At 34.0% G+C, this 27,416-nt stretch overlaps 1 protein-coding gene across 1 annotated transcript in view; it reads left to right on the forward strand.

Annotated features, from left to right (window-relative positions):
• The first annotated feature begins 4,742 nt into the window (after nucleotides 1-4,742).
• The window catches only part of gmps (guanine monophosphate synthase), a 33,583-nt gene continuing 10,909 nt past the window's right edge, over nucleotides 4,743-27,416 (forward strand). The window contains exons 1-12 of the mRNA NM_200587.2: nucleotides 4,743-4,971; nucleotides 8,541-8,719; nucleotides 10,985-11,099; nucleotides 12,314-12,411; nucleotides 12,540-12,643; nucleotides 12,776-12,969; nucleotides 17,280-17,445; nucleotides 18,456-18,607; nucleotides 19,380-19,553; nucleotides 20,847-20,952; nucleotides 22,058-22,173; nucleotides 22,376-22,501. Of these exons, the coding sequence (NP_956881.2) occupies nucleotides 4,945-4,971; nucleotides 8,541-8,719; nucleotides 10,985-11,099; nucleotides 12,314-12,411; nucleotides 12,540-12,643; nucleotides 12,776-12,969; nucleotides 17,280-17,445; nucleotides 18,456-18,607; nucleotides 19,380-19,553; nucleotides 20,847-20,952; nucleotides 22,058-22,173; nucleotides 22,376-22,501 (1,557 nt within the window). The 5' untranslated portion in view covers nucleotides 4,743-4,944. The remainder of the gene's footprint in view (nucleotides 4,972-8,540; nucleotides 8,720-10,984; nucleotides 11,100-12,313; nucleotides 12,412-12,539; nucleotides 12,644-12,775; nucleotides 12,970-17,279; nucleotides 17,446-18,455; nucleotides 18,608-19,379; nucleotides 19,554-20,846; nucleotides 20,953-22,057; nucleotides 22,174-22,375; nucleotides 22,502-27,416) is intronic.

The following is a 27,416-nucleotide window of genomic DNA, read 5'->3' on the forward strand; positions in this document are numbered from 1 at the left end:
TGTGGCAATTATTGTTTGCTTTAAAGGGCAAAATAAATACAAACTACCAGAAAAACAACTTCTACTACCACTACTACTGCTGCAAATATCTGAAATACATAAAAAATAAAAATAAAAATTCACGCCAAATGTAGATTTAATTCAGCTATTAGAAGTTATTTTAAAAAGTTTCCCAGTTAGGTTGCGATTGGAAGGGCATTCACTGCGTAAAACATATGTCAGAGTAGTTGGCATTTCATTCTACTGTCGCCGCCCCTGATAAATCAGGGATTAAGTTGAAGGAAATTAATGAATTAATTTATCTAAGACGTTATGCATGCTCTTATTGAAAACATCCTTAATTTACAGCTTTTTTTACACAGGTGCCAAAAATGTTATTTAGTTCTGCAGGTTTGCAGGCAGGTGTCTGAGAGATTTTGGCACAGCTCTAGCTGGTGAAAGCTTTTTTTTTTTTTTCCACAATGTTTTATTTTATTTTGTTTTCAGCTTTTACACATTGAAACATAGCCTTTTACAATCATATAACCTTCTTTGCAACCAAAACATTGATGAATTTAATAAATAGAAATAAAAGAGTTTATGAAAACAAAACTTCAAGATAGGAACTGCATTGTCCACAAAATGAATTCATCCACTTCTTCCTCTGTTAAACCCACATGTTTGATAAGTAATTAAAGGACTCCATATATTTTACATGCTTTTTGTTTAACTTGTGTATAATTTATCTTTTATAAGTCTTGGCAACATCTGTCTTTTCTGTTGAGAATTATTTGTTTTTTTGCATCTTTGTGCAAAGCCAAACTACATTTTATTTGCCATATATGCTGAGTCTATAAATACTTGTTAGCTTACAATTAGGATTTTCTGTGTTTAGGCCCAGCAAAAAAAATGTCTTAGGATGCAGGACAATTTATTTTACATTTTTTCAATTGTGACTATAACCTCTTCACAATATAATGTATTATTTGTAAACTTTTAAATTTAAAGAAGCAATGTTCCTCTAGCTTCCAAACATTTTGTGCAAATATCTGGTATGTTTTATTATAGCTATTTAAACTGACTGGTGTTACATACAGGAGTTGGACAATGAAACTGAAATGCTTTGACCCCAATAGTTCATTAGTATAGTGTGGGGCCTCTTTTTGCAGCTAATAAAGCATCTAGGGTTCATATACATTTTTACTTCACAAATTCGATTACTTTTCCAGGACTTTCAAGTAAATGTTCATGACCTAATGTTTCATGTAATATTTACGTTTACAAGGTAAATAATAAGAAAAACAATGCATATTCAAAGTTATTACAGCATATCATAAAACATGCAGCATTTAGTTTAAATGAATCTTTTGATCCCTGTCAAATTTATTTAGATAATGTTCACACAGCACTAATAATGTGAGTGCATGTGTTTGACCATGGACAGAAAATAAGACAACTAACCTATATGTAAGTAAACAGATATTTGTTAAACTAATTTCCATGACTTTTCCAAAACTTTTGGAAAAACTGGGTATTTCAGTTTTTTCTAAACTTTTCCAGACTTGGAAAATGCCATTTTAAAATTCCATGACTTTTCCAGGTTTTTCATGACCCCAAAGTGGCTCAATAATATTCAGATCTGGTGACTGTGCAGGCCATAAAAGACGTTCAACTTTACTTTCACGTTCATCAAACCACTCTGTCTCTAGTCTTGCAGTGTGTATTTGGTGCATTATCATCCTGATACATTGCACTGCCTTCATGATACAATGTTTGAACCGTTGGGTGCACATGGTTCTCCAGAATTGTTGGTTAGTCTTTGGCAGTGAAGTGCCCATCTAGCACAGTTATTGGACCTAGGTAATGCCATGATATTGCATCCAACACCATGCTTCAATCTGGGCATGCAACAGTCTGGACAGTGGACTTCTTTGGGGCTTCTTTACACTGTAACTATCCTGGATGTGGGAAAGACAGTGAAGGTTGACTCATCAAAGAACATTACATGTTTCTCATTGCTCCCAGCCCAAGATTTGTGCTGCTGGCACCATTGGAACCAACAATATACAATCCCGCCATGTTTATAGAGACCTGTAGAGCTCCCAACAAACAATTTTGATGGAAACAGTAGACTTGATGTGAACATTTAATTCTGCAGTGAGTTGGGCAGCTGTGTTGTTGTTGTTGTTGTTTTTTTTTTTTGAGTACAATCTGGGTTAGCACCCAGACATCCGTTTCAGACAGCTTTCACTTGTGTCCACAGTTTCTCCTCATGGTACATTCTAAAACACTTAACGTGTAAAAAGCTTAACATGGCCTAATGTACCTAAACATGAACTAGAGAAACCCAAATTTCTGTCAAACTGTACTTGTAAACAACCCCAACTACTGTAAAAAAAACAAGTCCCAATTCCACAGATAAAAGTGAAAAACATAACGTTAAGCGTTTTCTCCCATTGAAGTCTATTATAAGGAAAAAGCTTATCAACAAGCGGGGAAAATATAATTTCTATCAAATTTGAGCTGTTGTCAAAAAAATTAGGTCTAATTTAACTGAGTGAAAATTTTCACGTTATGCGTTTTAAGTCCATTCGAAAAGGAAAAATCTTAACATGACTTAACGTACTTCAACAAGTGGGGCACGCCAAAAAAATCTATAAATCTATAAAAAATCTATAAATCTATAATCTATAAATCTATCTAAATTTTATATATATATCTAAGTTTTATAATCTATAAAAATCGAAAACTTTTACTTGTAATTAACACTAACTACTAGCAAAAGATCATGTCCTGATTCTGAGGATGAAATGAACAATGTCACATTAAGCGTTTTATCCCCATTGACGACCATTATAAGTGCTTAATGTGGTTCAACTTAACAACATTCAGAGATAATCAAATTTCTATAAAAATATATTCATTAACACTTTCCGCTGTTAAAAGAACAAGGTTTTATTTTAGTCTATCAGGTGAACAATATCAATTCTCCCCTACAGACGTCCAACGAAAACAGCTTGACACTGACCAGGGAAACCCAAATTTCTGTCAAACTTTACTTGTGATTAAAACTAACTTTTGTCAAAAAAACAGGCCCTTATTCCATAGATAAAGTGAAAACTACACATTAAGTGTTTTCTTCCCTATTGAAGTCTATAAGAATGAAATACTCAATGTAACTTTACAACAACTGAGGGAAACCAAATTTTCAAAAGGCTGTTCATAAAATCTAATCTTATTTATAATAGGTTAACCCTTGCTGTCAAATGAATGTGCTTGTGCATGTCATTGACATCCCCACAACAACATAGGGAAAAATGCTTAACACAATTTTGTTCACTTAAGCTGTGGAAACCGGGCCTACTTTTTTGCCAGTATAGTTAGTGCTAATCACAAGTAAAATTTTATAGAAAATTAGATTTTCCCTGATTGATGTTAAGGTACTTTATGCCATTTTTCCCTTATAAATGACTTAAATTGGGGAGAAAATGCTTAACGTGATGATTTTCAATTTATCTATGGAACTGGGACTTGATCCTTTTACAGTAGTTCAGGCCTGTAGCCAGTGGGGTTCGGGAGACCCACCCCTCATGGACAAATGTGCAGAATTTGTCCCATAATCAGTATTTTTTTTTTTAGCTAATCAGTTTTGCACAATGCTAACATCCAGAGTCCAACGTCCAGCTGTGCAAGTAAACACAATCTGATGTCAGAGAAGTAATCTTTCGCTACTGTATTGTTTTTAAATAGAAAAAAAAATACAAGTAACTTTTATTCTAAATATTTTCATTATATTTTTATTCAAATATCCAAATTCTGACTGAGTACAGTTGGATGTACTGGCCAGTTTGTTATTTGCCTATTAAATGTAGAACAGATTCCTATTGTTTTCTAAATATATATGATGTAATAAATTTTTATTTCAAAATTAAGTTTTTTTTTTTTTTTTTTACATTTCTTTACTTTAAATCCTTAGGAAATATTTGGTACATCAAAAAGTGTGGTTATGATGACTATCCAACAAGCCAATTCAGCTAAAAATAGTGCTTAAAATGTCACTAAAATGCAGTATTTAAATCTCATAAATAAATAAAAAATGAGGTGAACTGCAAAAAGGTTTACTTTTTGTAAAAAAAAAAAAAAAAAAAAAAAAAAAAAGAACCACTCCTTTCACCAGGCTGGCTACAGGCCTGTAGTTGGGGTTACAAGTAAAGTTTGTCAGAAATGTGAGTTTCTCTGGCTGATGTTTAGGTACATTAAGCCATGTTAAGCTTTTTTTCCACCATAAAGCATTAATGTCCCCTGCTCTTAAATATGGTTCTTCCTCTTTTGAACTTTTATGTCACCCCATAGTGTTGCGTGCATTGCAATATTTTTAAACAAAATTATGCTATTACTTTGCTAAATAAACCATCCCACTCAGCTCTTACTGGTGGAAAGAGAGTTCAATCCACCACCAGGCTGCTCAAATTTAGCCATGAAACCTCCAACACTAAATTTGTATTTTTTACAGTCCCAAAACTGTCTGTGAAAGGTTTCATTCTGATAAAATAAGTTTGGCCATGCATGTTCTAATAACCAAAATACATGTTTTATTTTCTAAACAAAATTATAAATATTAAGAAAAAGCTAAACATTTAAAAATAAATAAATAAATAGATAATTTTAAAATACTAAGCGAATGGTTATTAGGTTATAGGATTTCCAGGCCACTGCAAGCCCAGCCAACACAAACTTTTCTCTAACTCTTTAACGTCAAACTCCTCCTATCAGCCACCGCACAGCAGGCAGCAGCAGCAGCGGGCAGAGATAGCTGTAGAGAGAGCAGTAGTCAGTCAGTGGCCAGCAGGAGAGTGGGTGACACACAAACATCGTCAGCGATCACGCGGAAGAGAGAAGACCCGCTCAACACGTTCGCAGCAGAAACACGACAAGACAGGGCTGTCCGCTCCACATCTCACATTCATGGCGTTGTGCAACGGGGACAGCAAGGTGAGTAAACTGGCCTAAGCGCCAACAGAAGCCGAAATGTTCTACCCGGCCGTCCTTGTGAGTGCCGCCGGTTCTCCCCGTTCCCACGCGGCCTTACTGCGCTTGGAAACTTAGAGTGGACACGGGTTTTACAGATTTGCCTGGTTGTTGCATTTCTTTTATAAACGCAAAATTGGTATGTAGAGAATTTAAACTCATCTTTCCATGCCTAAAGCGCTCTGCCTTGCTGGAGCCGCAGTATGGTTTATGGTTTGGTGATCCATCACATGCCCCGGGCGAAGCTCACAGGCTCTCGCCGCTCATGCGTTCAGTTAGCTGGGCTCGCGCGCTCAAGCTAATGCTAGTTAGCCTCGATCAATGTGACATGCAGAGCTGCCATTGCTAATGAGGTGTCCGGGCTGTGGCTGAAACGAACAACCACACCTGACACGCCGCTGGGTTTCATACAGCTGCAAAAGTATTTATCCCTTTTACTTTTAAAGTAGGGGAAACTGAAAAGTTGTGATGCTCTTGGTGGTAACATGCTATTATGAGCTGTATACGGTGAACAGGCCAGTGCATTTCACACTGTTGATGGAGAGTCATGTGTGCTGATTGTTTAATCGTTGCGTATGAAATGAGTACTAGTTAATATTTGCACTCCATTAAGTGTTAGTTAAGTGACCTTTATTGCATTTTCACACAGTTTTCAATTAGCGCTGCTGTGAAAGTCAGCTATAAAGTGTCGTTCACTCACAAACCACGTGGGAGCGTTTTGTGATTGTAAACCATAGTGAGAGATAAATGCTTTACTACGAAGCGTATGCGTATTTAGTATTATGAAGCTAACGTTACATATAGTATTATTTAAAAAGCTATTTTTTACATTGATATGTCCACCACTTAGTACAAAACTGCATACCGTTAAAACAAACACCTGATTATATATATATATATATATATATATATATATATATATATATATATATATATATATATATATATATATATATATATATAAATTTTTTAATGTACGATTTACTTATGATTGATGTACAGATCCGAATTTGATCATGCTTGAGAAAAATAAACATTAAGCTTAAATTTTTTTTTTTGTTGTATCGTGGCTCTTATAAAAGAGTCTTTTACCATGTCAGTGAAACGTACTTTGTTATTTTTTTCCATAGTGTATTTTGTATATCAGACTGGGTGACATTTTATTGTGTCATTTTAGTGTGTCTGTCTTCTAATTCATGGGAAAATGTATTATTAGGGCTGGGTGATTTGGCCTAAAATCTAAATCTTGATTAGGCCTAAAATCTAAATCTTAATTAGGCCTGTCACAATAATCAATATATTGACATGACACTATAGTGTTTACTATAAATTACTTTATATTTTCATGTGGGCTCTAACTAATGAAAATAGATCTGGTAGCAAATATCGCAGCCTCTTTTACTTTTTATCTTTTCTGTTAAAATGAGTTTTAATTTGTTAAGAATATGAGGATTTTCAGTGTTATGGATGTGACATTTGCTGTAAAATCTCAACACATACATTCACAGAGAAAGTATATGTTAACATTATATTGAAACATCTGTTTTAAATTTTCCAGAACAACTTACCACAAGGTTATGGAAGCAATAAATAAATCAAACTGTAATCAATAAAAAAAAATCAATCTGTAAACTTTTTTTTTTAAACTTTAGATGAAGAAAATAAACGTGTTGTGCATGTGACCAAAAAATGTTTCCACTATACAACATGCTTTGTAGAAATTCTGTGAATTAAACTGCACAACCCAAAAGAAACGAGGATAATCAAAAGGATAAAAGTCAGCACACTATAGAAGAAAAATAATTGATTTTATTTTATATGACATTTTTGCATTTATGAGGAAAAAGCCTCAATATTGATGTGACATCTCTTCATTATGGATGACAGATTTGGTAAATCAAATTTAATAGTTTGAAAACATTGATAGACATTTTTGAATATTTCTAAAGTACTGTAAAATACTTGCTTACACAAAAAACTTAATTTTTTTTCATGGCAAAGTTGACATTTGCATGGAATTGTTCATATGGGTTTTCACATTCTGATTCCAATACCTAACTATTAAGTTGTTAAAATGACTAAATTAAATACTCTTATAAATGAAACATAATGTGTTCTTTGGAAGAGTGTACTTGCATTATGATACTATTATTTTGTTATTCTGCCATTTATATAATGAGTGGCATAAAATGGTCTTACCCTCAATTTGACAATATTAACAATATTATCATTTATAGTTATATCATTTATTACACTTTGATGCAATATATCGTATGACAAAAAATACATATCGTGACAGGCCTATATCTCAATTAATTGAATATTTTAACTCTATTTCGAATGATGAATGATTATTTATTTAATCGTTTTGCCTTCATAGTTCACTGACAAATTTGTACAGTAAATATGCACTCGTATTACAAGTTAGAGATGTTTGAATGAATGGTACATTACTTGAGTTTAAAATAATTGAAGGAAACTCACACACTATCTACAAGGTATGATTATTTATCGAACATCAATTTTGAACAACTGAAATTAAAACACACATTGCCTAAAATGAGCAGTCCCTTTTTTTTTTTTATAAAATGTGAAAATAAATTACTTGCACATTTGAAAACAAAATAAATTATTTCCAGTTTTTCATGTTAAAAGTAGAAAATAAGCAGGATCTCTTTCAAATAAAATAACTTGTATATCCTGTAAATAATATTTTAAACAGTGCATTTCTTGCATATTCTGTAAACAAATATTTTAATGTAAATATAAGGAATTTAAAGTAATGGAAAATATGCTATCTTAAGGCATCTCTGGCACAGCTTCCAGTCATTATCAATGTAGTGCAAAGTAAGGCTTAAGATCTGACTTCTATTTGACCAGAGATCAGATGTGGCTGCAAAAGTTTAAATCAGTCTTAACAGAGTGGGGTCATGTGAATCCTCACCCGGTAGGGAAATTAATTGAAAAAAAATTGTCCTGGATAAATTAGATCGAATATAGGTTGTAAATGTCGATTTCAATTACTCGATTAATCCTCCAGCCCTATGTATTATAATCATGTTGAACCATGATTAACAAGTGATGTACTAGTATTGTTCATAATTAGTTTATCTTAGTGTATGCATTAACAAAGCATTTTTTTGTAAAGTGTGACCAATGTTGGATTAATTATCAGTTCCAAAACAATACCTAGGTAACAGGCTATTGTATTATTTCTTGATGCTACTAAACATGACATTCAAATTGTATTAAATAATTAAATGTCTGATCAAAACAAAATTAATTCTCTCTCTACACTCTCTCACACACAATTTTGTAGGGTCAGTCAGGCTGTAATGATTATAAGCACTACACAGGACAACAGTATCCTGGGACTCATGTGACTGCATTTATCAGCAACAGCACATCTTTACTCTCCAGTCACATGCTCCTTTAAATGCATCACAAATTAAATTAGTGCCATTTTACTTGCTTAACATGGGTAATTAAGTCATGTGTGTTCATTTGTTTTGTGTCTTTGTGTGTATCTGCAGCTGGACATCGTCGGAGAACCTAAAGATGGTTTATGTTCTTATGAGGGTGCTGTGGTGATCCTGGATGCGGGGGCACAGTATGGCAAAGTGATTGACAGGCGGGTACGAGAGATGTTTGTCCAGTCTGAGATTCTGCCTTTAGAGACACCCGCCTTCGCCATCAGAGAACAGGGTTTCAGGTGAGCACTGTCAGTAGGTGCTGTTTGATTCTTATGTTTAAAAAGTACCAGGGAAGCCTGATTGAATTGCAAAACAAAAAGGTTTGGTATGGAAACAAACTGGCTTTAAATCTGACCCAAATCTTGGTGAATCAAAGGCCCTAATCTAGGGCTGGGCGATAATAGGCTTTTAAAAAAATCCCTAATTTTTTTCACAATTGTTTTTTTTTTTTTAAATTGTAAATAGATTTTACAATAGATTTCATAAAAAATGCTTGAAGTTTATTACCCTAAAAAACCTTATTATAATCATAATTTATTATAGGACATAAAAATGCTAAAGAAAAAAAAGCTGTCATTTAAAGATACAAATTTTCAAGCTTTTATAATTATATACAAGATTTAATATAGTATAAATACACCATTTGAAACAATTACAGTGAAAGTAAACTCATAATGATTGTTAAAAAGGGACCTTTTTAAAGATTTTTTTTTCAGTGAACACACATTTAAAGGTTCATTTTTATTTTGGTATATTAGTTCATATAAATTATAATTTTTCCGGAAACGGCAGTGTTGGATTCCAAAATTAGATCATATCCGTGTCTCATCTATTAATTGTCTTATTCATTACTTCTCACTGTGAGAAGTACAAGGTGTGGTGCACAGTTTCAAATGCGTGTCTCGCGGTAAATGTTTGATTTCGAGAATTATCTTTTTTTTTTCTTTTTTTTTTTGTGTTTGTTTTTTATTTATTATTTAAAAAAAAATCATTTCATAGAGCGCAACATTAACCTGATTATTAATTAACCTCTTCTACATGTTGTTTGTGTGTTTCTATGGCAATGAGGGGGAACTACAGGAGCCCAGAGGGAAGTGTTGTGTTGGAGTGAAAATGATTTTCATTCAAACAAATCGATGTGAACTTCACACTCGAGTTAATCAATAAAATTTATTTATCGCCCATCCCTACCTTAGTCCTTTAAAAGCCAAAGACAGCAGAATGATTCATCTTTATTGCTCGGCTCACAATGCATTATCCTACTTTAGCCAAGTTTCGCATTTGGTTTATTAAAATGTGATCACACATGGTCAATTAAGGCCCATTACCACTTACACCTGGTTTTCAGTTGCTTTATTTTGACCATGGAGACCATTCCACTTTTCTGTCTCTACACTTTAGTGGGAGTGCTTGGTTCAGTGAACGATTTAGATTTGTTATTTAGCAGTATATAAATACTGTGATTTGGTGCACGTTCTTAAAGAGATAGTTTTCTCAATAATTCAAATTCTGTCATTATTTGCTTTCCCTTTTCTTTTAAACTTGATTGAGTTTCTTGTAAAACCAGTAGCCATTGACTTTTATAATATATATTTTTTTCTAATATGGATGTCAGTGGCTAACAGTTTTCAAAAACGTTTTTCAAAATATCATCTTTTGTGTTCAACAGAAAAGGAAAGTCATAATGATTTGGAATTTGGTATGTCAAAGCAACATATTTTGGTTTAATCTGTACTGAATTGTAAAAGTGACATTAAAAGAATTTTCTGGTTGTATTTTGAGTAATGCTGAGTAGATTCTTAAAAATCACTGATTGGCCATTATTCACAGGCTCAACATGGAGGACTATGATTGGCTCCAAGGATCATTGCTTGAAGCTCCTCATCAAATGCTTACACAGATTAGGGGTTTGGTGATTTTAGAGATACATCAATATCTTTTCTACGCAGTACAGGATTAGACAAGTTGTAAATGCATGTGCAGCTCATAGTAACATTTTGTGGATTTCTGATCAAATTCACTAAGTTATTGTATTTTCATTGAAGTTCAATGAAGAGAATTGCTTTCTTTCAAATGGTTTTGTTACTGTTTCAGTATGATCATTCAGGCTGCTTGTTTTTTTTTAAACTTAGAGCAGTTCTTAAAATTTGCAAGAGAGTTTAGTGAGAACATATTGGTTTATGTTGTTAGTTAGTCTGTCCTTGAGAGAACACAGTGTGAGTTTGAGTTCAGTGTTTTCCACCTATGAGGACATAAAAGGAAACAAAGCTGTTTTCCCAAAGCAATGGACATTGAGACTTGGAATGTTCTGATAGAAAGAAAGAAAACCCACAAACCGAAGAGAAAAATGAGACACATCATTTGGCCTTTGCATAAAACTTTCCCAGGCTCAACAGACAGACACTTTCCATCTATCCCAGCCTCTTGAGTTTTTATTTAATTCCATTTTGGTTAATGTAAATTAATTTATAATGTGTATATCAAATGATTGTCTCCATTATTAGAGCCATTATTATATCTGGAGGGCCAAACTCTGTCTATGCTGAAGATGCACCCTGGTTTGATCCTGCCATTTTCACGATCGGAAAACCAGTTCTCGGAATCTGCTATGGAATGCAGGTGAGAAACTATTATTATTAATAATACTATACATAATATTATTTGTAATAATAATAATAAAAATAAGTTTGAATTGTTTTTGTATTCTACAAGGCTAAATTTAATGGAGGGGGATATTAACACATTTATTACAGTATAATAATTGTTTATTTTATTGTTTTGTTCCTGTGGTTGCAAAGCAAATCATTTATTTCAAATTTTGTTTATGTAAATATATTCAATGTTACTTTTGCCAAGTGCTATTACTGTAGAATAACACATTTGTTTTTACTATATATCATTTTTTATTTACTATTTGATCTTGTTTACCATGACACTTTTTTACTTTATTTACATCCTTTTACAATTGATTTTTGTATCCGCCTAATAAACCTAAACATCCGCGATCAATTAGGTAGTGGAAAATCTTCTCTCGCTTACTTGTTTCGTTCTGTGTGTGAAAGAGTCTCACTTGCATTGCAGATGCACAGAGACGCACCTTTTTATGACTTAAAAAGTTTGTCTGGCCCGGGTTTCTAAATCTCCTAAAATGTGTGAGATTCAACTTTTGCTTTTTTTTTTTTTTTTTTTTTTTTTGCATTACTTCTTTATTAAAGACCAAGAAAAAAAAGGAAAAAATAGATTCTTTATTCTAAATTATTCAGAAAAAACTTTACTAAAGGCTCGGAGAGGATGAATGTCTAAACTGGCTGCAAAATATATGTACACCAATAGTGCTTAATCAACGCATTTCCCTTATTTAAATAATCAACAAATATTAATCTTGTAATTGTGATATTTGTAGAGACGTTGTCTGTTTCTATTTAATTTCTGTCATTTATTTCTCTTACTTGTTATTTTATTAATTTGATCTTTTTAATATACCACAAAGGCTATTTATATACATATCTAAAATGCTGTGGCATTCAAATTTGATTTGAACTTGAAAGAGAGAAGCAAATTTTACCTCGTCAGTGTGCACAGTAAAAGAAATAGTGATTTTTTTTTTAACTTTAACCCATTGAAAATAAACAGTGTATAACAGCGTTATAATAAATGCAATTATTGTTAAATAAAATTGTTTTTCAATCCGACTACCACTGCAAGTATAGCACTGTTGTGCACTCACTGCATAAATATTAAGACCTGCTGACCTCAAACTTTTGAGCAGTAGTCCTAAAAATTACCAAACTAAAATACTCATTGACAACACTAACTGTTTTTGTGTTTTCCAGATGATGAATAAAGTGTTTGGAGGTACGGTGCACAGGAAGAGTGTGAGGGAGGATGGGGTTTTCAACATTGCATTGGATAATTCCTGCTCTCTCTTTAGGTATAAGTCATTTTATTATGTTTGCTTTTTTTTTTTTTTTTGGTGACTGTCTATAGTTCATTTCTAAACATTCTTGTAGAAATGTAAACCAGTACTTTTGTCTTGCTCAATGCTTTTTATGTTTCAAGGGGGCTTCAAAAGGAGGAACACGTTCTACTGACACATGGAGACAGTGTCGACAAAGTAGCAGATGGATTCAAAATTGTTGCACAGTCTGGAAACATCGTTGCAGGTGTGCAGATGGAAATAAAGGAGACCTGCTTTCCTAGACATGCTTTATCTTGTATAAAAGCATTACAGGTGCTGGGTGTTTTGTCATAGCTGTTTGCGATTGAACTCGTTTCCCGGTGTCCGTTTTTCTTAGGCATTGCTAATGAGCAGAAGAAGCTTTATGGTACTCAGTTTCATCCAGAGGTTGATCTGACAGAGAGAGGAATGGACATGCTACGCAACTTCCTGTTTGAGATTGCGGGCTGCAGCAGTAACTTCACTGTCCAGAACCGTCAAATGAGCTGCATTAGAGAGATCCGAGAGAAGGTGGACAAATCGAAAGTCCTGGTGAGTAACGGAAAGCTCTTCCATCTGTCATTTAAAATGATTAAATGTGTGGCTTTGCTCATGTGTTTTGTGGTAACTTGGAGTGGGACTGTTTATTTATTTATTTATTATTTAAATTTTTTTTGGTTATAATAGTTTTTCTTAGTTTATTAAGGAGGCCAGCACTTTTAGCCTTGATACATATGCTTGAGCAAACATTGTTGACGTAATTTCAAATAATTTTTAAGATTAGGTTGTTGCTCAACAACAAAAATACTCTTTATATGGATAGTTTATATTAATACTTGAAAAGAGTTTTTTGTCACTGTTTATTAGCAGTATGTTGCTCAATAAAAGAAATGTAGTTTGTTTTTGCTTTTTCAGTTCTTATGTTGTGAACATTTTAAAATGTAAATGATTTGTTGTCAAATGGGAGGAACTAAAATGCATGTTTATGGACATGACACATGCAATTGATGTTCTGGAAAGTATAGTCTTCTTTGTGGTCCAATGGTGGATGTTTACATTCTGTGGAAAACTTCCAGAATCAGTTTTATTGCCAAGTGTGCTTCACACACACAAGGAATTTGTTTTGGCTACAGAAGCTTCCATTGTAAATGAAGTGACAAGTGATGACACAAAATAAATATGAAAAAAAGACGATAAACATTAAATAGAGATGCAGTCAGTCAAAAAGATCTGGATGTTGAATTGTATGGACAGATTTGTTTTAAATATGCAGGTAATAAGGTGCTGTGTACAAATGCGAATGGAGAAAGTATTGCATTGTGTATTGTTATATGGTGCTGTGTACAATTGCGCATGAGAAAGTATTGCACAGTAAGGGAATATTAACTGTTCGTAAGGTAGATGGCCTGAGGAAAGAAACTTTTCCTGTGCAGGGCTTGACGCTTACTTTTTTCAGGAGTAGCACATGCGCTCCTAAGTTGAAAAATTTAGGAGCACATTAAAGAAGTTTAGGAGCCCAATTAAAATATGTAAAATAAAGTGTTTTTGCCTAATAAATGCACACAAGGAGATCATTAGAAGCAAAGCAGTTTTATTCATTTGAATACAATATGTACAATAGGTTTTATTTTACTGTATAACAGTATAGCAGTGGGTAGCACGTTCGCCTCACAGCAAGAAGGTCATTGTTTCGAGCCTCGGCTGGGTCAGTTGGCATTTCTGTGTGGAGTTGCATATTCTCCCCATGTTGGCATGGGTTTCCTCAGGGTGCTCCGGTTTCCCCCACAGTCCAAACACATGCACTTTAGGGGAATTAACTAAATTGTCTGTAGTATATGTGTGTGAATGAGTGTGTATGGATGTTTCCCCGTGATGGGTTGTGGCTGGAAGGGCATTCACTGCGTAAAACATGTGCTGGATAAGTTGGTGGTTCATTCCGCTGTGGCGACCCCAGATTAATAAAGAATTTTAGCTGTATGGAGTTAACCAGAGGTCCACATCAAGACTGGGATCAAATTGCTGCAATGAAGGCCTCTCTAAACTGAACTGAATTAAGTCTTCAGTTGTGGACATGCCTAGACAGCTTCTTGTTAAATTTTTGATCCAGTTTCGAGCTGAAAAAGTATCTTTCACACTGGGCAGCAGAAATAGAGAGTTATTGTTAAGTTAAAAAATGTGCAGTTTAGTCTGTGTTTGTATCATTAGAAGATTATTGCTGTATCGACGGCCCCAAACAATACTTTATTAATTTTATAATAATTTATTGTACGCATTATCTTTAATATACATATACTTGCTGTAGATTGAAATACAACTTTTCTCTACAGCACATAAAAAATATGACTTTTAAGAATTATCTAAATTTATAATTTTTAATTTATTTATTTGCATAACATACTGGTTTCTACCGATTTCACCCTACCTTCCACTTAAGGACAGTAAGATAATGTAAAAAAAGACACAACTACAAACTCATGTGCAAAGCTTACACTGTTTATCAGAGCACTTTATCGTTCTGGGCTTTTTGAAGAAGAGCTGTACATGGGAATACTTCTATGAGTTGAAGTTTCCTTCTGCCCCAAAGTAATACCATCTTTTTCTATTAAACTTTAATGGCCTTCAGCAACAGAATAATTTCTTATTGATTTCTTATTCAGCAAACAAATTTAAAAAAAAAAGTTTGTGTGTTTCTTTTCAGTGTTCATCACTGACTGGTCAAATGCAAAAGCAGAATCTCGGACATGTCCGAGGAAAAGTTATTTAGTGTTTCTTTATCAGGAACAATAATTATTTGGTAGGAAAAATTTGGTCACATAACAACTAATGCAATATTCCATATACAATTCAGTATTTAAAAAAATGTTATAACTAGTGTATGCTTCATATTATTTCAGGGAAAATACAGCATCACTGCAGCTTGGGAAAGTGCACAGCCATGTTTTACTTATATAAAACAAAGCAGACATTTTGACTATGTAAAAAAAAAAAAAGAAATTAAAAGTGATTCCACCACTTTGCTCCACTGGTATAGTTTTATCAACCTAAAGACATCAAGAACAATCAGGAGAACAAAAACGCTTGAAACAGAGTGGAGTAGCTGTCTTCCTGTCATGGCTTAATTGCTTGGTCATATCTCAGCATCCAAACTGAAATTAGTACAGATTTTGAGAGCGGAAAACCAGCATGTCCAGTCTGCCAGTTTTCTGAGATGCATGTTGACTACATTAGCTAGGTTTCCAGCCACGTATTTTTATGCACTTTTTGTATATGCACATAAAAAAACGATTGATGGCAAGATGCGCTTAAGTTTTGAAAATGCGCGTAAAAAACATGCGCATAACTGAGTAGAATAAACTTTTTATTTGATAAGAAAAGATGTGCATAAACTACGATGGAAACACTTACTGAACAATTCCTGTATGCGCATTAAAAAAACATAATTTTGTTCTAAGAGATCATGTGATGATAAAAATGTGTGAATGGACAAACCAGCAGGCTGAGCACACTGTAGAATATCTGAAATGTTTTTTGTTTTAATGCCTTAACCATCTTAATATTAATGTTATTATATTATTAATGACCTCAAGAGCATTCAAACGCCACTGCGTGTTAACTGAGTGTCTGCATTGAGGCGCAAGTCATTTATTAAATGAAGAAAAGATTCACACAGCTTCTCATCGCAGCAAATTCAGTTTTTACTGTCGATATCTGGCACCAGATAATCAGGAAGTGATAATTTTGTTTGCTTTGACTCGTTGGATGGAAACGTTGCATTATTCGCACATCTTTAATGTGATATTTCAGTTTTGCGCATAAAATTAATTTGCATTTTTGAATGGAAACATAGCACATGTCTCCTGTGCTGAAGTCATTCAGAGGGTGTGCTTATGGTAGGCACGGAAAGGAAAAACTTTTTTTTAATTAAATGTTTCTTGTTAAATCACTGATTATTTACAAACCACTGTGGTATGTAGGGATTTAGCGGTATTATTTTTTTGGTATCACTGTGATGAAGCAAGAAATCAAGAGATAGTCACACGCATACAAGCATACAACCCATCTCCTTCCAATTTAATTTGTAATAATTACAAACAAATACAGTTATGATAAAAACAGAAATGCATTTAGTAGTTTTTTATTATTATTACCCCATTATGAAAACAATATATATTGTGAAGGAATATCTATTACTCACATCTTGCTGTAAAATGTAAATTGTTAGAGTTGCATTCTTTACAGGTCCCTAATATCTAGTAATGAAATGTGCTGTTAACCAGTTTTCAGGCTGCTTTTGTTTTCTTGTTTTTACCTGTGCTCGTTTTTAAAGTATGTGTGGTCCATGTTTCCGTTATTGTGGACTCTGTACGCTATTGATCTTCCTTGATCTATTAAGAGGCCTTATGTTTGTTTGAAGGCACATATGTGATTAGTACCATAATGCTCTAATTTGTCTGATTTCCTAATAATTGCTTTTGCTTTAGGCAGTGCTTAGTTGAGGTGTGTGTGTGTCTGTGTGGGAAGGCAACCAATTAGAATTTCCAATTAGTTAGTGCTGTTTCCTTAAGCAAGGTGATTTCCTTTCTGCTCGTCTGCAAAGTGGGTCTTTTCTCTAGAGCATGAACTAAGAGTTACTGGATTTATAATCTATTAATAAACATACGGTAGTGTTAATAATATAGTAATCTGGATCTACAAAAAAAACTCCTGAATAATTTTGTTATTTTGTGCGCGCGTGTGTGTGCGCGCTAGTGTGCGTCTGTCTGTCTGTCTGTCTGTGTGTGTGTGTGTGTGTGTGTCTGTTTGAACATTTGGGTTTATTGTATGTCTTGTTTGATGTGAATTGTGTGTGTGTGTTTGTGCAGGTTTTATTGAGTGGTGGTGTGGATTCCACTGTTTGCACTGCCCTGCTGAACAAAGCCCTCAATCAGGAGCAAGTGATTGCTGTTCACATCGACAATGGCTTCATGAGAAAGAGAGAGAGTCAGAGTGTTGAGGAAGCACTGACTAAACTTGGCATTAAACTCAAAGGTGTGATTTAGAAGATTCTGTCATTTGAAGTCTAACACAAATCATTTAATATTTGTTTGTTTTTATTTTCAGTCATGTATTATTATTGTTACTTGATTGCTTATTTTTAATGAACTTAATTATAAAGTTAATACGTTGTGTGTGTAAATTTGTAAATATAATAGTGCTGTCAAACAGTTTATTGCGATTGATTTCATCCAAGATATTAAAAAATACATATAATCTTTTACAATATTCATGCATATATTTATATGCACAATTTACACAGTATGGAAAAACATTTTGTAAATGAACTTTTATTTTGAAAGTGATAATTGCAATGAATCATTTGATAGCACTAATATGCGTGTTGCTTTCTGCTAGTATCAAATTTTCTTAATGTGATTAATCGCTGAAGCTTTTATCATGGTATACAGTATTATGATATTGACTAAGCTGCAAAAAAAGGTGACTTTAACAGGTATAACAAACAAATTATTTTATTAATTTGCACAAGGATGGTAAGTACAATTTAACTCTACAATCATGTCTCATTAAAAGGCATATTATAATTACTTATAAAGTTAATATAAATAGAATAGAATTTTACTAAACTCAATTTAATAAATTGATTACAACTTTTGATTTCAATGTTATTTGGCATTAACTCAGAAATTAGCATCCTCTATGATTAATGAATGCCTTTATTGTTGTCATTATATTGACTTTAGTTAAACTGACTAATGTTAACAAATGGAGCTTTAATGTAGTTAACGAACGAAAAGCCTATAAATACATATCACATAATTTTCTATGTTGTAGACTGAATTAATGTTAGAAAATAAATTAATTATTCATCTTCAATCATTTGATGCTATGATGACTAACCACTGCCCAATAAAGGCATATATGTGTTTTATTTATTCATTATATTTTTATACTTCATTGTAAATGATTATTTGCTTAATACTTTTGTTAAATAAAACATGGATCAGTGTTGTAACTAAAGAAAAACTCTCTTTGCTTTACAGTGGTAAATGCAGCACACACTTTTTACAATGGCACAACGACCCTACCAATTTCAGAAGAGGACCGCACGCCCAGGAAACGCATCAGCAAAACACTCAACATGACCACCAATCCAGAAGAGAAGAGAAAGATCATCGGGGATACGTTTGTAAAAGTGTGTAGCAGAATATTTGTCCACTCTCTTATTATTATCAAATAGTCCTGTGATGATGTTACTGTGGAGAACAGTTGACCTCAGTATTGGTTCATCTGAAATGTGTTGGGTCTCAGTTAAGTCTGTCTGCAGAAAAGGCTATGATTACATGACAGCGATACAGTCATTAGTGGAAAAGTTAAAATGTTTAACATGTACACGTGTGAAAACTGTCAAAAACAATGTCGTAACAGTAGTTTAAGCTGTCACCTTGATCGTAATTAGTTCCTGTAATGAAGTGATGATTAAACATGTCGACAACACTGTGTTTAGAGATTAGCCATGATGATTCAACTGCTCTGTTGGCTGTAAAATTGTTGAAGTAAATCCCACACTTGCAAGAAGGTATAAATTAAGTTCTGAGCCACCTCCTAGTGGGTTATACAAACCTCCTGAAGTTTTCATTTATTTATTGTCTTGTACATGACACAATGTCCAAGCTATTGTGTTTTATGAATGTCTTTATCTAACCCAACCTCACAATAACCTATGCTTTATTAATGTCTACTACACCTACACCAACCCTAAACCAGTCTACTTGTGACGTAAGTCCCTCCCATTTGATGGTCACCCAGCCTATATGTAACCTTACTTACACTTTGCTGAAGAAGCGTTTGCAAACATTTGAGCCCCTTAATCTATTACATAGCATTAAAACCTCCAGTTGAGAATGGGTAGGAAATGATAACAAGCTGATGTATGGAGCAGAACAGTAATTTGCGGTCTGTCATAGGTGGCGAATGAGGTGATTGGAGAGATGAATCTGAAGCCAGAGGATGTGTATCTGGCACAGGGAACGCTCAGGCCAGACCTCATCGAGAGCGCATCTCACCTTGCTAGCGGGAAGGCTGAAGTTATCAAAACACACCACAATGACACAGAGCTTATCCGGAAACTCCGAGACGAGGTAAAGTAACATGGATCAAATGCAAAGGAAATTCTTTTAATGCAAATTTATGTGCTGCAAATTAGAAAGAGTGTGCAATCTTGATCCATGTGATCCTAATTCTAAATGATTGCATATGTTTATTAAAGCTTTGGTGATCACAGTTGCACATTTAAATATTGGTTTGATTCAGAGAGAGCATTTGTCTTGTGTAGTTATGAGTAGGCATGGGCCAGTATAAGATTCTGGCGGTATAATAACCTTCGATAAAAATTGCATGGTTTGACGGTATTGTGATTACTGCTCTAAAATACATTCTTTTTAAATATCTGGGTTAAAACTAAAACTTTTACCCCTTTGAACACAATATATTTATTTTAAAAATATTTTGGAGCAGTAAACATATTAGGCTGATTAATAAAATTGAATCATTGACTTCTACTGTCTCCATTAGTTTCAAAAACATTGATTTCTTTACAATTTATCTTTGGATATCTTTTCTGCTGGAGATACTATTTTCCTAAAAAAAAAGAAATAAAACACCTTAGGAACAGTATAGCAGAAAATCTGGGCGGTTTTATAACCTTTTGGATTTTACTGAACCGTGGTATACCTTAAAAACGGTTATCGTCCCAAACCTAGTGATGAGATGGCTTCAGTATTGAGGATTTTCAACAAGTGTTTTTTGTGTGTGTTTGTGTGTCAGAGTGTTCAAATTGTTACAAAAGTATTGGGATAAACAGTGTTAGGTCATTTGAAACCTTGAATCCCCGCAAACACATGATGTCTTGTATGCTTTTTGCTTCTGTAGTTTTTGCAAACCAAATCAGAACATTCATTTTTGATGAATGAGCTTTCCAGAACATTGCTTGATTTCTGGATTTTTTTTTTAAAGAGATCCTAAAAGAGAACATCCCAGAAACATTCTCTTTACCTTAAGGGAACATTAACAGTGATGTATAAAAAAAAAATAAAATAAAAAATAGAACAAAATATCAAAATAGAAGAAAAAACATTTTCTTGAGAATGAGTATTGCTTTTATTGTTGTAACAGTTATTTTGGTCTTTTTTTCACATTTGTGCTATTTAACAGCATAATAGTAAAGTGTTTTTTGCAGTTTGGCAATATTGGAGAATTCAAGCAGAGAAAATGGATTTCTAATGTATTGGGCTGTAGTAAATTTAAGACCCCTGTGGTGTGTCAGAATAGAGGCACACAAATGGATGTCTTGTCGTCTTCGTGTTATGTGAACTCAATTATGCCTTCACCCTTACTGATATTTTGCTGGTTCTTTTGAACGTTTTGCCTTTCAGGGTAAAGTAATCGAACCGCTGAAGGATTTCCATAAGGATGAAGTGAGAGCACTTGGTCGAGAGCTGGGGCTTCCTGAAGAGATCGTCTCAAGACATCCTTTCCCTGGTGAGAGCCTCAGAAACCTCTTTTTTTCTGGCAAATAATAATTTAAAGCATCACTTCTCCTAACAATTAGTTAGGTGTTCTATTTTGTATGTGCTGGAAATCCTTAAATGCTTGACTTTTAATCTAGTGTTAGCACTTAAAATGGTTGAAAATGTAGTTGTTTTATAATAATTTGTTACTGAATAGGTAATAAGAATGAACTATTTCAATAAAATAAAATAGCATAAACTCTGCAATCTGTGCCTTTGCCTGTAGCTTGATCTGCATGCCCTTTTGTCAGTTCATGAGTGAACAAATTCAAATAAATATACATTTAAAATGATAGATACATATTTTTAACATGTTTTGAAGTAAATGGTATTAATTCAATGTCGGGCTTGTGGCAAACGTGGCTTAGAATACTATTACAAATAGCATCTGATGAAATGTGCGGAAGTACATTTATGCTATTTGCCACACTCCGAGTGGTGGAAAAGTTTCAAAATTGCTTAAATTTGACTTTGGAAATGTGTAAGAATCCTCTGAAAGCCTCCTAGAACTATTTATGCACAAGATTTATATAGTTTCAATGTAAAGAAATCCCCTTGTCTAACCCCTGGTTAAATTCTGTGCGTCTATGTCTATGTAACTGCCCCCCTGATGTTTTAGAACATTGAACTTGCAGTTTGCCTTACTTAGACTTTTATTGAGTTCTGGTGCTCATGTGGACAGTACAATTTTGAGCATGTCTTAATTTATTCTCAATGGCCCTACTCCTCCTTCAATCGTTCCATTTGTTTGATGTTCTTTATTTTGTTGTACACAAAATAAAAAAAAATATATTTTGAAGAGTTCTGGAATGCAGCAGCCATTGACTTCCATAGCATTTTCCCTATTGTGGATGTCAGTGGCTGTTTGGTAAAAGATCTTCTTTTGTGTTCAACTAACTGAATGAATACTCGAATAACTTACTGACTGACTGACTAAATCAATAAATAAAAAAATTAAGTAATTAATAAAAAACACAAAAAAGGTTTGGAACTACTTAAAAATAACTGGCAGGAATATTTTAATTTTTGAGTGAACCATGTTTTTAAAATGCGTGATAAAGAAATGTGTTTTGCAGGTCCTGGTCTGGCCATTAGAGTTATCTGTGCTGATGAGCCTTATGTCTGTAAAGACTTTGCTGAAACTAACAACATACTGAAAATCATCACAGACTTCTCTGCCAGTGTCAAAAAGGTATGTGTGTTTAAACATTTGCTTCTTGTAGGCTGAATTATTGACACTGGCCTTGAATAATTCATCTTTTCTACCTAAAAGTATTAAAGCTTTCTGATTGAGTTGAAAGTGGACACTTGAAAGCACACTGTGGTTCCAGCTCCTAGTGGATTATATATGGCATGCTATAAAATCTCAATCCTTTTGATGTCACTCCGTTCAGCCTCACACCCTTCTTCAGAGAGTGAAGTCATGCATATCAGACGAGGAGGAAGAGAAACTCATGCAGATAACCAGCCTTCATTCACTAAATGCCTTTCTGCTGCCAATCAAAACAGTCGGTGTCCAGGTAAGGCTCATTGTCTGTTGTTTATTTACTTTCATTTTGATCATTCTTAATGTGAGCATGAGAATAAATTGCTCAGTGTTTTTTGGCAGAAAATGTCTGTTGTCTATATTTTATACTGACACCTAGAGGTGTGGATGCTACATCAGAACGAGCTTTTAAATTAGAAATGCCATTGCTCAAATGCACTCTTTGTACAAAGCCATTCTTTCTTTAGAGTCTGCATGCAAAAGATTAACTGCATTTCCACAGGCATGTTGCAAGCTCAGTGGAGTGCGCATTTTCAACTTGTGTTGTTTTTGGAGGCTTTTTCAATTTAGTTTTATTCTAGTCTTTGTGTGAAGCTAACATTTTAGTTTTTATTTGTTTGATGACCATTTTTCTCTAGTTTGTGTCGTTGAAAATAGTTTTGGTCTCTTTAGAAATGCAACCGTTAGTCCTGTCTCAAAAATTGATATCTGGACTTATTGTGCAATACTCTGAGATGACTTCAGTCGTAAAATTTTACAATGACTTTTACTTTATACCTTATCAGTGTCAGTTTATAATTGGGCAATTACCTAATAGAACATTGAATAGTATATATAATAGGACATAAACATTTTTTAACATTAAATTAGAATCAATAACTTAAAAATGATAAATATTTTAATGTGTTTATAGCTATTTGGTTATTATGCTGTTATATAATCGGTGGCATAAAATTCTCTCAAAATTACAATAATATCGCTTATCGCAACAATATTTCACGCAACAAAAATTCTTTATCGTGTTAGGCCTAGCAATTGACCCTTCGCTAAGCCACACCCAAAAACCGCCATCCACTAATCGTGGCTTAGCAACCGTAGTTATGCGGAGGGGCGCTGTCAAGCTTTTGAGCAAGGGAAACAGACCAAAGCGTTGTGCATATGGATTGTGCAAATCTGATACCCAGTATCCTTAAAGTTTGGACAGAGTCTTGGAATTCTTTCCCTTTCCAAAATCAAAAACCTAACAGGAGAAATGCCAGTGTGGATCAAGCTGTGGGGTACGCTAAAGGAGCGGAGTTAAGTTGGTTTTGTTTTGAAATTCCTGACATTCAGCGATAGACCGACAGCAATAACTCGCACACCTCTTACCCTAAACAGATCTAAACTGTGTTTCCTACAAAAATCCAAAGCAGGTTATGTTTCACAGCTGTCTGTTTCTTTTTTTTCCGCTCTATTATGAGTAATGCTCCGTTTAAGCCTTCGCCATAGTAACTTCGTCATACTAATAGTGAATAGGTCATGAGTTATTGATCAGGCAAATACTAATCTACAAACTGTTGCTAACTTTACTGAACTTCATATTTCCATCTATTTCAAGCTATGAATATTTGAAATTACAAATCAACAGAACAAAACAGAGATGTGATCACAAACTGAGTGCTTGCGATCAATATACTTACCCGCAGCTGTTTTTTATTAATTTATAAAGAGCACACAAACATTCTGACAGTAATAGGTAAATTACTGTACATTGTTATGGGTCAATGATGCTAAAATTCAGCACAAATCCATCAATTTCCTCTTTCTGGCTGTTCTTTCTATGAATGAATGATGTAGAAGCAGTGTCCATGTGTGTTTCCGTTAGTAACGCCATATTTCATTGCACAGCAGTTGGTCTATCAGGCTTTTTAGCTAAAAATAGAGAAATCACAGTTTAATTTGTTATTATTAGATTATTTTTCAATGTCACCTTTCCTGCTGAGCATTAGCTAAGCTGTTGAATGGTCAGAGTATGAGGCGGCTAGGCTAAGCTAGCTTCAATTTTGATTTAATTATTCTCTAATCTATTGCCTATTATGTCGTGAATATACCCCTGTAATGCATACTGCAGTCCTTTTTTTTTGGCTTTCTCTGATATCTCACATGTTCGCCAAAAATGACATTATATCCCTGGCAATGTCTGACACCGGCACATACTCATTGTAAAAGCCGTGCCAGGCACGAAAGCTAGAAAGGCGTAGCATCAGTAACTAAGGAGGGTGGGGCTTAACAAAGGGTCAATTGTATTTAACCCAATCAATATAAGTACCTATTAGTAAAGACAAAACCAAAATTCTATTAGACAAATAAATTTCTTTTTAAAACGAATTTATCAAATGATATTTTTCTTACCTTATAGACTTAATAACACAGAAGTTCCAGACATGAAATTAAGTTGTGATTTGCTATGTGAATGACAAAATAGTTACAGGGCCAAATAGAAGGGATGCTTGGTACATATGCTGTCAGTCAAGTCGAAACTAAGAACCCACCTTACACTTTCTCTTTCTGTCACACTCAGACATGCACACACATGCGCAGATTCAGACAGACGCGCATACACAAACAGCCAATTTACACTTTCATAAATATAAAGTACTGCGCAGTGCAACATTACTGCAAAATAATAGCACGACTAAACAAAACAAAATATCTTTATAACATTTAATTTATAATCTTAATTTAATAAATTACTTGCGCCTCAGAAGACAACCCTGACATGCATTGAACGCACGGTGGCATTTCAAGGCGTGGGACTCGGAGCACGGGCCCTCTTGTTTCTAGAGGTCATTAATAATATAATAACATTAATATTGAAATGGTTACGGTGTTTTAGAATGACCAGAACAACATTTCACATGTTTTACTATGTGCTCAGCCTGCTGATTTATCCACTCACATTTTTTATCATCACATGAACCGTTATAACAAATTCACATGACATTTTTTAATGTGCGTACTTTAATTTGTTCGGTAATTGTGTTTTTATTGCAGTTAATGCGCATCTTTTCTTATAGAATAAAAAGGTTATCTTACTCCATAATGCACATATGTTTTTATAAGCATTTTTAAAATTTATGGACCTCTTAAAAACCAACTGTTTTTTTGTGCCATATCCAAAATGCGTATAAAAATAGGTGGGTAGAAACGTAGCTAGTGATAGAACTGTTGTGAATTAATTATGAATAATTAATTAATTCATAACGAATTAATCATTTGAAGCCTACCGTTTTAACTACCTGACCCACTTTTGTCTTTGTTTTACCCATAAACAAATCATAAATAAATAAAGATAAGTTACAGACAAATTACCACCTGTTAATTATTTTTGCTGCGTGACTCATAAATAGGAGTGAATAGGCAGAGTAATCTGTGTCGTTATAATGACGTTGACTAATTTGGTTGTTAAAAAAGGTGCACAACCAACAGGAACAAGGCAACAGTATTTGAGGTTTTCACTAAAATGACTAAGTACAAGCGTGAATGCGAAAGATTGAACCAGTCTACTTACCCGCTCCCTTCATGGACCCGCTGTCTCAAGCGCATGACAGTGTGTGTGTGTCTGACTGTGTCTGACTGTGTCTGACTGTGTCTGTGTGTGTGTGTGTGTGTGTGTGTGTGTGTGTGTGTGTGTGTGTGTGTGTGTGTGTGTGTGTGTGTGTGTGTGTGTGTGTGTGTGTGTGTGTGTGTGTGTGGTCACATGATGTGCGTTTTCAGCGGTAGTGTTGAAGGAGGACTGCTCAGAAATGCTAGATGAAATCCCATCATGGATGTGGATCATTTTCGTTCTAAAATGCCATTTAAAATAAGACCTATTAGTGTAAACAAGGTCTAAGTGTGTATTTTTTCGCAAGAGGATTTGCAGCGAGGGTGGGGTGGAGGATCGCGATGCTGGCTCAGCATCATAGTGTCTGTCAGCCATCGCGATGGACGATTACATCATCTATCAGCCCAACTCTAATTGAGAGGTCATAATAGGTAACTGTTCATGGAGGTAAATTGGCCACCCCTACTATTTATTTATTATTTTTTTTTACAAGAAGTATCATGGAATTTTTAATGACCACAGAGAGTCAGGACATCGGCTTAGCGTATCATTTGAAAGACGGATTTTGTAAACCACACTTAGTTTTTTTTATTCGTCAAAAATATTGCATTATATTTTAAATGACTGAATTGAAAACACTTAATACTCTGCTCTAGCAATGTGCCAGTGGACATGCAGCAATAGTGTCTAACAACAAAACTCCGGCTCCAGTAAAATGATTTTTCACTTGTGAAATAATGCACTTGAGCCTTAAATTATCGGACTGTTACACTTATTTACGGTTAAAGTCAAAATTTTTAACCCCCCTTTCAATTTTTTTTTTCTTTTTTAAATATTTCCCAAATAATGTTTAATAGAGCAAGGAAATTTTCACAGTATGTCTAAATGTTTTTTTCCGGTGAAAGTTTTAGTTGTTTTGTTCTGGCGAGAATAAAAACAGTTTTTATTTATTTAAAAACAATTTTAAGGTCAAAATGATTAGCCCCTTTAAGTTATATATTTTTTCTAGTCTACAGAGCAAACCATTGTTATACAATAACTTTTTTATTTTTATTAATTACCCTATCCTGCCTTGTTAATCTAATGAACCTAGTTTAGCTTTCACATGCCACTTTAAGCTGTGTTGAAGTGTCTTGAAAAATATCTAGTAAAATATTATTTACTGTCATAATGGCAAAGATATTAGAAAGTTATCAGAAATTAGTTAATAAAACTATTATGTTTAGAAAAAAATCTTGAAAAAAATCTTCTCTTTTTTTAAACAGGAATTATGGAACAAAATAAACAGGGAACTAATATTTCAGGGCAGCTAATAATTCTGACTTCAACTGTATGTATAGGAGTGTTTGGAAAACCCCCTTTGAAAGCTAAGTACTGTGTGTCTTTCCCTCTCAGTCTTGTCATAAAGAATATAGCTGTTAGCAGGTTCAAGCCCTTTAGAGCAGTGGTTCTCTAACTTTTTTTCATCAAGTACCACCTTAGAAAAAATATGTCTCTCCAAGTATCACCAAAATGAGCAGTATTGAAATACAGTAGCGTAGTAGACCCAGTAAAGCAGCTACAACTCTGCACAGTTATCATG

The sequence above is a fragment of the Danio rerio genome, chromosome 18, assembly GCF_049306965.1.
Source record: "Danio rerio strain Tuebingen ecotype United States chromosome 18, GRCz12tu, whole genome shotgun sequence".
NCBI classification, from domain to species: domain Eukaryota; kingdom Metazoa; phylum Chordata; class Actinopteri; order Cypriniformes; family Danionidae; genus Danio; species Danio rerio.